Source organism: Lactuca sativa, chromosome 9, assembly GCF_002870075.4.
Source record: "Lactuca sativa cultivar Salinas chromosome 9, Lsat_Salinas_v11, whole genome shotgun sequence".
In the NCBI taxonomy this organism is placed as follows: Eukaryota; Viridiplantae; Streptophyta; class Magnoliopsida; order Asterales; family Asteraceae; genus Lactuca; species Lactuca sativa.
In genome coordinates this window covers 183,479,070-183,490,131 of record NC_056631.2, presented here as the reverse complement: position 1 = coordinate 183,490,131, position 11,062 = coordinate 183,479,070, and the positions used below count along the sequence as shown (strand labels likewise).

The 11,062-nt window shown below is 34.8% G+C and overlaps 1 protein-coding gene across 1 annotated transcript; it reads right to left on the bottom strand.

Annotated features, from left to right (window-relative positions):
* Positions 1-10,170: 10,170 nt before the first annotated feature.
* On the bottom strand, positions 10,171-10,641 carry LOC111905086 (uncharacterized). Its single transcript, XM_023900769.1, has one exon. The coding sequence runs from the start codon at positions 10,639-10,641 to the stop codon at positions 10,171-10,173; it is 471 nt and encodes a 156-aa protein (XP_023756537.1).
* Positions 10,642-11,062: the final 421 nt, after the last annotated feature.

The window sequence follows — 11,062 nt, the reverse complement described above, 5'->3', positions numbered from 1 at the left end:
TGGTTGTAAATAGAGATGAAGTGGTAGTCGGAGAAGGTGGAGGAGTAGGCATGTTAAAGAAATCATTTGTTAAGAGGACAGAAGTTAAAATCAAAGATGATACCTTCATAATAGTTTCGGTTGGAGTAGGTTCCGATACCAATGGCTATGAAGTCACAATTGTATCCTCAACTTCCTTCTGAATTTGTTCACTTCTTCGAACTTCTGAAACTGTATGGGATCCCGAATCCTCCTTTGCGACTGGAGAAGGAGACTTTGGGTTCTGAGCAGCCTTCTTAATTTTCTTCTTCGGAGTTGCGACAGGTTTGGAAGGATCTGCCTTACCTTTTCGCTTTGCTCCATCTTTGGGTTTATTCATATCATCAATAGCCTTTAGCAGATCATTTGGTATAGGACGAACACCAGATGCAGGCTTCTTTCGGTATTCATTCACAACATGATTATCAGCAGGAGCATTCAACAACTTGGCTTCTGGAATTGACCCAATGAACTTAAACTTGGTTGGATCAGACACCATAATGTTGGAAGTGTGCAAGATGGGAATTGCAGTCAGTACGGAGTGATCTATCACTTGAATCCGAAAATGCTAGATGGCACGCTTTACGATGACAGACCAAAAGCGAGAACAAGAAATTTATGAATTCATGGAGGTAGGGAGTGTGCTCTGAACAAGATATGCCCAAAGAATGGAACCATAATCTAGGTTAACTCCATAAAAGAGATCATGGATAATTGTGCATAACAACTTTCTAGCACTGTCAGATCCAGTAACCCGCTCAGAGAAGCTTTTAAACACGAGACTAAAGAGTCCATTCTAGATAGGAGGAAGGTTGGGCTTTCTTAATTTCGAAAGCAGTGAGATATCCCCAATATACCCCACTTGATATAAAATCTTGATGATTTCAAATGAAGAGATCGATTCAGGATCGATAATACCGTCCGTAGAAGTAAACCCTAGCATTCTGCTAAACCGTGCTTTGGTGATGGAGGTTTTGATGGAATCGACCTCAAAAGTAATCAAGCCTTCATTCTGATTATAGTTTGCAGATGAGTACACCTTGGACAAATGAATCAAAGCTACTGATTCAGAGACCGTTAGAGCTTCAGCTAATGGGGAGTAACACAGGCATTCAATCAGTGGCTTGAGAACGTCAGAGTAATGGGATGAGGCAAGATCCAGAGCCAGATTCTGGTTTGGCTTGATGTTCAGCAAGATAGTAGATGTGGTTTGACCAGAAAAAGAGGTGGTTTCAGATGAAGCTCCCATGAAAGAGCTTGAAGATGACGATGAACACTGCTGAGAAAAGAGGGTTTTGCGCCTTGAGAGATTTTGAATTCTTGATAGCAGTGAGAGAAAATCAACTGTCAATTTACCTTTTATACAGAATGAGTGGAGAGAGAAAGTCGCATGTAGACGTTTAAATATCTCGTAAAAGTTGTCTTTGAAAGCGTCACAACTGTCCGTGTCGTTCGACGTGTGACTGACATGCGTGACGTCAGGAGATTTGAAAAGATAACATGCATTTTGAAATCTTATCCCCAAGAAAACACATTTTCAGTTCTGCCCTTTCGGAATTAATCACCATTCACCGTAACCTATTCACGAAATAATCAGTAACCAATCGGAATCATAACAAGACTTAGAAAAATCATAAAGATTTTTGTGCAAGAGTGTGCCAAAGAATAATGAAGCAAAGTATATTTGTGGGATTGTTGTGATGTCCATTAAAAATTGACACAAAAGCAGTTGGATCCTGGGAAACGACCTCTTCCTTCGGAATCAAGAGAGATTTAGAAGTGCTTGTTTGGCATCCCAATGAATTACGATCATCTATTTAATGAGAAATAGTGAAAGACTTCTTTTGAATAGGTTTCAAGGGTAGCTTGAGCTTCTACCAAATTTCGAAACTCAACATAAGTCCGAAAGTTTGAAAGAAGTACTTGTCTGACCAGTGTAGTCATAAAAACAAGTAGGCTTTGGATTTAATTTAAGTAATAAGATCATTTTGAAAAAGAAAATTGGATCTTTTGGGAAGAAAAGTCTTGGGTCGAGAACTTTTCATGAAGATCACGCAAAAATATAAAAAAAATGAGATTTCATGCTTTTGAAGATACCAACCAAAAGATTATATGCGTCAATTTTGTGGTGAAAAATCTAGAACATATTAATTGTTCACCGTCAATTTGAAAAGTGTTTTCGGATTATGGGTTTCACTAAAATCGTGGTGATAACGATTTAAAGATCATGAACACGGATGTTGTGCAACCATAACCTCAGTGATAACTTATGGGAGTCTCAAGGGTTACATTGAAAGTAAGGTTGATGAATAAATGTTAGAGATGGTTCCGAAGAGAAAATTGTACCTCTGCTATAAAATAGTGACTAAGAAGTCAACTCTTACCTCATTGTGAGAAGAGTAAGGTAGTTCAATGACTTATGTGAATAATTAGCATGATTGGGAAGAAACGATCGGAATGAAAGTTTCATTAAGGCTTTAACATAGAGTCTAAGAGGTTTGGGTCAACATGCATCAGCATGCTTTTAGGGACAATTAGCTAGTACAAAGATTCAGAATTTAATACCTTCTCCAACGTTTATAATTGTGGCAACAAGAAATTGTACCTGAATTAGAGATGTATTCCCAAAGTAATACTAAAATAAAGAAAAATATTTTTGGAATTTTGGATTTTCTGAAAAAAGATAAAAAGATAAATAAAGAAAATATTTGGGTTAGTGTCATAAAAACCCTCAAGTTTCATGGTTTTGTCGGTTCTTCCGAAAGTTGAATTTTTTGTCCGTTTTTACCCTAACATTTTCAGAAAAATGTCTGGTTTTACCATTTTACCGGTGATAACAGGGTTTCCAGGTTACCATTATATTAAATTCGCAAAAAAACCCCCTTAAGTTTACCTTTTTTGGCGTTTTTAGCCTTAAGTTTATAATTGTTTTTACACTTTTGACCTAAGTATTTTTTTTTCATAATATACGTATTCATGCAAAAAAATCATATTTATATATGAAAAAATGTTTAATTAAATATTGTATTTATATTTCTTTAATGTTATATATATATGTATATATATATATATATATATATATATATATATATATATGTGTGTGTGTGTGTGTGTGTGTGTTTGTTTGTGTGTGTGTGTGTGTTTGCAAGGTTATACCATTTAAAAAGATAAATAATATTTTCAAAATTATGAATACGTGTTTTATAGATATAGTTTTTGGAAGTGTAAATACATATTTTTACATTTTTATATATTAATATGTATCTATACTTCTAAAATATATGTATATAGTTATATAAACATGTTCATGATTGAACAAGTTTTTTTTATTGATATGTATATTTTTAAATACATATTTGTAGTTCTAAAAACATATTAATTTGTTTTTTTACATCTTAAATGGTTTATCCAAGAAAAAAAATTGATACACACACACACACACACACACACATATATATATATATATATATATATATATGTATATATATATATATATATATATATATATATATATATATATATATATATATATATAAAGAAATAACATTACAAAAATGTAAATACAATATTTAATTAAAATTTTATTTTATAAATATGATTTTTCTGCATGAATACGAATAATATGAAAAAAAATACATAGGATAAAAGTGTACAAAAATATTATAAACTTAAGGGTAAAAACGTAAAAAAATTGTAAACTTAAGGGTTTTTTTGCGAAGTTAATATAATGAAACCGAACATATTTTGGAAAATGTTAGGGTAAAAACGGACATAAAATTCAACTTTGGGCAAACCCGACAAAACCCTGAAAACTTAAGGGTTTTTATGACATTAACCCAAAATATTTTTGTGATTTTGGATTTTCTGCAAAAAAGATAAAACATAAATAAAGAAAATATTTTTTTGAGATTTTGGTTTTTCTGAAAAAAGTAAATAAAAACAGATAACAAAGTAAAAATAGTAAGAAAAGAAAATTCATGAACACAAATGAACAATGGTTTCCGAAGCGTTCCAAAGATCAGAATCAATCGAAAAACATATAATATACAAAGTATTACAGAGGCATTCCAAAATCCAGATAAACAGTACGCTCCTAATGATTATGGATGCTCGAATCGTGAACAGTAACTTCCGAATGGTTGTGAACGCTCGGAGGTGAACAGTAACTACCGATTATGAATGGATTTCAGAACTGATTCAGCTTCTATCATTCTGAGACCTTGCAAAATATGATTGAATGTAGCTTTAGGTAAGGCATTCGTGAAGATATCAGCCAATTAATCAGAGGATTGAATGAAATTCACTTCAACGTTTCCATTTTCAACGTGATCCTTGATGAAATGATATATTAGTGCAATGTGTTTAGTTTTTGAGTGTTGCACTAGATTATGGCAAATCCGAATTGCACTTTCGGAATCGCAGTTTAATGAAATCCTCTTTATATTTATTCTATAATCTCTAAGATGACTTTTAATCCATACTATTTGTGAAGTACAAAATGCAGCTCCTATATACTCAGCTTCAGTAGTGGATAAGGCGACACATGTTTGCTTCTTGGATTGCCAAATAACTAGTTTGCCATCTAGAAACTGACATCATCTAGTTGTACTTTTACAATCAAGACCGCATCCACCAAGATCAGCATCAGAGAACGCTTGCACAAAGAACCCTGAGTTGGAAGGGTACCAGATTCCGAGAGAGGTCATTCATTTAATTAATGAAAGATGTTCTTCATAGCATTCATATGGGGCTCATGTGGATTTGCCTGAAACCTGGCACAACAGAAAATAGAAAACATAATATATGGACGACTAGTTGTTACATACATTAATGAACCAATCATTTGTCGATAAATAGTCATGTCAGCTGCTTGCTTGTCTAAGGATGGTGTAAGCTTCGTTCTGAACGCCATTGGAACCTTGATCTTCGAATCTCCAACCATGCCAAATTTTGCAAGTAAAGTCTTCATATAGGCTTCTTGGTTTATGAAAATTCCCTCATAACTCTATCTAATGTTTAAACCAAGGAAAAAGTTAATAGGACCCATTGAGCTCATCTTTAATTTAGTTTCCATCAGTTTTCGGAATTCATTTGTTAATCTAGGATTAGTGGATCCGAAAATGATTTCATCAACATAAATTTGGACAATCATCAGATGGTCACCATCTTTCTTGCGAAAGAAGGTTGGGTCGACCGAACCTTGTTTAAACTTAGATTGATTTAAAAAACGAGTAAGAGTTTCATACCATGCACATGGTGCTTGTTTTAAGCCATACACAGCCTTATCCAAGATAGTGATTTGGATACTTCTCATTTACGAAACCTAGTGGCTGGTCCACATAGATTGTTTCCTCTAATTCACCATTCAGAAGCGCACATTTGACGTCCATTTGATAGACATCGAAATTTTTGTGCGCTGCATAGGCAAGGAAAATCTGAATAGATTCCAGCCTTGCAACCGGTCCGAATGTTTCTTTATAGTCTATACCTTCCTCTTGGCAATACCTTTTACAACCAACCATGCTTTGTTCCGAATCACATTGCCTTCTTTTTCAAGCGTATTATGAAATACCCATTTTAATCTTACCACAGAAGCATCCTTCGGAGTTGGAATCAGTCTCCATACTTTGTTATGCTCAAACTCATTAAGCTCTTCCTACATTGCTTGCACCCAATCAAAATGATCAAGATCAATCTTTATACTTTTTGGCTCAATTTTGGAGATGAACGAATTAAACATGCAAAATTCCATTTTTGAAAATAATGCAGTTTGATTCAATTTTTGTTGAGCTCTTGTGAGAACTCCTGAAGTTGCTACTCCGATAACTTGAGATTTCGGATGATCTTTGGTCCATTTCGCCAATGGAGGGTAGTTCGGATCATAGATTGGATCTAATTCTGCATTCACGTCTTCGAATTCTGATTTAGCGTTGAAGTCATTATTTACATTCTCATTCTCCCCCTGGAACTTTGCATGTGACTCTACGTTCGGAATCGGATTCTCATTCTAGATTGGAATATTGTTGTTGACTTTGGGATTTGCATCCTCCCCCTGAACATGTGTTTCGGTTATGGAGGTTGAAGTAGAGCCCTCCCCTGAACTGGATCATTAGAAGCTTGTGGTGAAAGTGGAATTTCATAATCCTTCAAATTAAAATTTAAGAACCCTTTAGATTAGGTGACTCGTTTCCTAGATCTTTGGCAGCATCATCAATGATTTTCATCAATTCATCTTCCTTATTATATGGAGCATTTGATTTTGAATAAATGGCCTTTTCGGGCTCATCAAACAAATTCATGAATTCCTCATAAAGATTTGAAATCTCCATCGGATTTGTTGAAGGAAAGATTCCCTTAGCTGGATAATTAGTCTTCTGATACTTCTTAAGATAGTTATCTTCAAACGTGACATAATAGGTTTCTTCTATCCTCTTGGATTTCATGTTCAAAACCTTATATGCCTTAGAAGTAAGAGAGTACCCCAGAAAGATTCATTCGTCGGCGTTTACATCAATTTTGTTCCATTGTTCTTTTGAATTAAATATGAAACCCCTAGAACCAAAGACTTGAAAGAACTTAACGTTAGGTTTTCGTTTATTTAGAATCTCATAGGGAGTGATAAGGAACTAAAGTGGAAGGTTCGCAAAAGATAGCATAGTACTTGCAACTTCATAGAGAGATCGGTTTCGTATTTCAACGACACCATTTTGCTGAGGAGTGTAAGGAGTAGAGAATTTGTGAGAGACTCCTCTTTTAGTCAAGAATTCTTCAAACACATGGTTTTTAAATACTGAACTGTTATCACCGCGTATGTTCCGAACGGGATTTCGTAATTTTACCTCGATCTGCTTGATGAAGTCCTTTAGTTTCGAAGTTGCATCTGATTTATGTCTAAGCAAATAAACCTAAGTAAATCTAAAAAAAATCAGTAGTTATCACTAGAATATACTTATTACCACCAATTCTCTCGATGGTAGATGAGCCAGAAAGACCAACGTGTAAGAGTTCTAGCGGTTGGATTACTTTGGTGTTTATTATAATCAAGTGAATTTGCGACTATGCTTTCATAGTTCGCAAGCAGCACACGAATGTTCCTTCTCAAACTTCAGAAAAGGAAGACCTCGTACAAGATTTCCAAGTACAAGTTTGTTGATGTCCTTGAAATTCAGATGCGAGAGCCTTCGGTGCCATTGCCAACTGTCATCCGAAGATGCTTTCGTAAATAGGCAAATTGCAGGCTTTCCGGTGATCGGTTTGATGTTCAAAGGAAACATCTCTCCCTTTCTTTTGGATTTCAGAAACACTACCTTTGTTTTCTTCTGAATGATTTATGTTCCCTCATCATCAAATGATACTTTCAACCTTGTACCTACAACCAATTGTGAAACACTTATCAGATTATGTTGTCGGCCTTCCGCATATGCTACCTTCCGAATGGAGAATTTTCCATTCGTAATCATGCCATATTCTTCAATCTCTCTCGTGGAATTATTTCAAAACTTTACTTTGCCACCGTCCTTCAACGATCAGAATTCCCTTAACTGTTCTCTCCTTCCTGTCATATGACGCGAACAACAACTATCGATGTACCACTCAGAGTCGTACTATTCGTCACGCATTACGTAAAAAATTCAGAGAGATTTAGGAACCTAAACTTTCTAGGGTCCTAGTGAGGTTTTCTTATAAACTAGAAAAGTCATGTTCGTATCAACCCATAAGGTTCTTTTGAGAAAAACACTATTCTCTCCTCTGAATATTTAAAAAACCTTCATTTTATTATCACAAAGATTCACCTTAACAGGAATCATTTTTCTTTGAATAAATTCCTTGTGTTTTTCATCCATCTACTTTTCAAAAGCCTTTTTCTCCATTTTCAAGTTCGCTTTGAATTCCTGGAGAGAAATCTTGGTTCCGAAACTACTTTATTTTTTCCCTTAAAATCTTTTGATGTGTTGACAGAATTTGAAGCATCTGTTTTTGGAGAAAAGTTGGGTTTTATCTTTTCCAAAGGTTTCGTTTGTTTTGAAAATGATGGTTTCAAAAAAACTTTTGGTTTTGAAACCTGTGGAGTTGAAGACTAAGGCTTTGAAAACGATTTAGGTTTCAGATTTGGATAGGATTTCACATTTTGATTTGCAGATCTTTTTGGGTTAACAAAATTGGAAATTTTAGATTTCCAGAAATGCTTTCTTTCTTTTAAAATTTTGTGATATCTAGCATTCAACTGCCTTTTCTTAGAAATAAGTTCCTCAGTTGACTTATGAATGTTAGCTCTAGGTTTCTCTTTTCTAACAGGTTTTTTATGTTGTTCAGAAGAAGTTTCACTAAGGATATCCTTGGTGCCACTTGGTCCTGCCTGATCGTAATGAAAGTCAACCGAATTCAGAGGTTCTGAAACATATTTTCCTTTCGTTTTCCAAGAGGTCATTTCGGAAAGACCTTTTGTTTCGTTCGAATTGTCTATTGGTCCATACCAGAAAAATTCATCACAACCATCAACATTATCATTATTAACAAATGGACGTTAGTTCTGATTGAACTTTTAGAAAGGCTGTGTCCTTTTTGTTTAGTCCGGTTTTCACAAAAACTTGATTAGGGACTGTTTGAAATTTCAGAAATACTGTGGCTTTAGCTTTTAAAACTTATGAAACTTTATTTTCAACAACACGAACATATTCAATTGAATTTTCAGAAATCAATTTTTTCTTTGGTTCATACACATTTCGTACAAATGTCGAACAATCAATCTCATCCTATACAGAAATATCACTCGTGTCACTTTCGTCAAATTCAGAAATGTTTTTCGCATCAAAAGTATTTTCTGAACTGAATTTCATGCACAACGACTTAATTTTTTTCACAGTATTATATTTATTCTGTTCTTTATCATTTTCATCCAACATTTCTTTTAACATACTCTTATGTTCTTTGGACTGAATATATGCTTCTATTTTGTCAAGTCCAATGTTGTAAGATTTGGAAAAAACATCAGAGGAAACAATGGATTGACACTTATAACACTCTGCATCGATTTCATCTTCTTTCAATTCGTGAAAGGGTGAAATCATTTTGTGTATATTTTTACCTATTTCACAATTAAGATGCAGTTTTTAAAAGTGCTAAATTGTCTCTCTTAAGATAAATAACATCATCCTTTGACCTATTAAGCTCTAACTCCAGCTTCTCTATCCATATTCTCCTATCTTCACATTTATTTATTATCCTCCTAATTTGATCACTTAGGTTAGAATTGCTTAGACGAGTTCTCTTTAAACTATCCCTAAAATTAGAGAAAGTGTAATTTAAATCATCTAATTCAGATTCGTAACGAGTAACAAGAATATTAAGATATCAGAGTATAGAGTGTACCTTACCTATGACGTTCTCGCATTCACTCACCTGTTCAGAAACAAGCCTCACAGTAAAACAGTTATCAGAGGGATCTCCGCCATTAGTTGCGTATCCCCTCTGTTCCGAGACCCTGCTCTGAATCATCAGACACCTTCCTTCGTACTCTGATGATTCCGACTTTGCCACAAAACATCCATCATGTGTGGGCTTCCAAACCTGATCATCTTCGGAATCATTGGACCAAACTTCAACACTACCAAATTCATCACTACCTTCCTGCGCAATCAAAGCAAGCTTCGTGTTCCCAACATTCTTATTCTTCAAATCCTCTATCTTCCGAAGATAGTAGGCTTCGTCTTTCTCATCCTCCTTCTTCTCATTCAACCTTCTTCACATACATTCCTTAGCAAAATGATTATTTCCATGGCAGTAGATGCAATCATAGGCAGAATCTCCTAACAACTTCTTCTCTTATTTATCTTCTTCCTTTTGAGAGTTCTTGAAGCTCTCTTCCCTTAACCTTTTTGAGCTGAAATTTCCCTGCTTGTTCCTATTCTTAAACCGACCAAAATTCTTTTTGATGAAATTTTTGGGACTAAATACCATAAGAGCATGTTCCTATTTAGTAAGTTCACTATCCAAAAAGTTAGATTCGGAATCTTCTTCAACAACCTTGACCTTTTTGTCTTTCGCATCGAAGACCAATGAACCCATGTTGGACAATATCTTCACATCCTTCGTCACCTCATCTTCATGGGATCTTAGAATTCTTACAAGCTTTGCCAAAGTGTAGCTCTTGAACTATTCATGAGCTTTCACTGTAGGTACAACTGCTTTCCACTTAGGCCTTAATCCATTCATAAATGTAACCTTTTGCTCAATCTTTTCACGCTTGAGATTATGTTTAAGCATCCTGCTCAATAGATGATTAAAACGATTGAAGGTCTGATCAAGCTTTTCATCAGACTTCTGAACAAAAGCACCAAACTCTGAAAGAAGAAACGTTTGAATGGAGTGTTCCAAATGTGCATCACTTGAATAAAGCTCTTTCAACTTGTCCCAAATCTCCTTCACATTTTCACATGCACTTACTAGACGAAAAGTGTCTGGAGGAAGAGCGAACCTGATTATTCTGATCGCCTTGATGTTGCTTAATAGCCTGTCTTTTTCATCTTGAGGTTCATCTTTAACGTCAACAAGAAGAGTATTGTATTCGGCTTGAGTCTTAATGATCCTCCTCATAGCAGTGTGAGTAAATTTTTGTTGGGTCATTGCTTCCCATATTAAGGTGCCATGATCTTCAAGACCATGAGTATAGTCTTCGAAGTGCAGTGCCTAGACTTCATAATCCTGCAAAAAAAAGGATTGGGATTCTGGTAGTAGATCTGATGCTGCTAGACAAATTGAAGCAAAGAGTATGAGGATCTTCTGGTTGCATGATGTTGATTCACAAAAACATGTATAAAATCAGATGTGTTAACCAATAATCGAGTTTCGGGCAAAACAAGGACCCATATCTAATGTCTACAATCGATGAAAGTAATGAAGAATACAATAACAGATCCACTAGAAACTAAAAACCCTAATAATACTCGACATAATATTTGCATACATGTTACAAAATCTCCTGCTTTGATACCACTTGTTGAAACAAAAAACTAAAGATCAATAGATTCCAAATAGAATATTGAAT

Coding starts and splice junctions, on each gene's coding strand:
- LOC111905086 (XM_023900769.1), bottom strand. CDS start 10,641: ATGACCCAACAAAAATTTACTCACACTGCTATGAGGAGGATCATTAAG.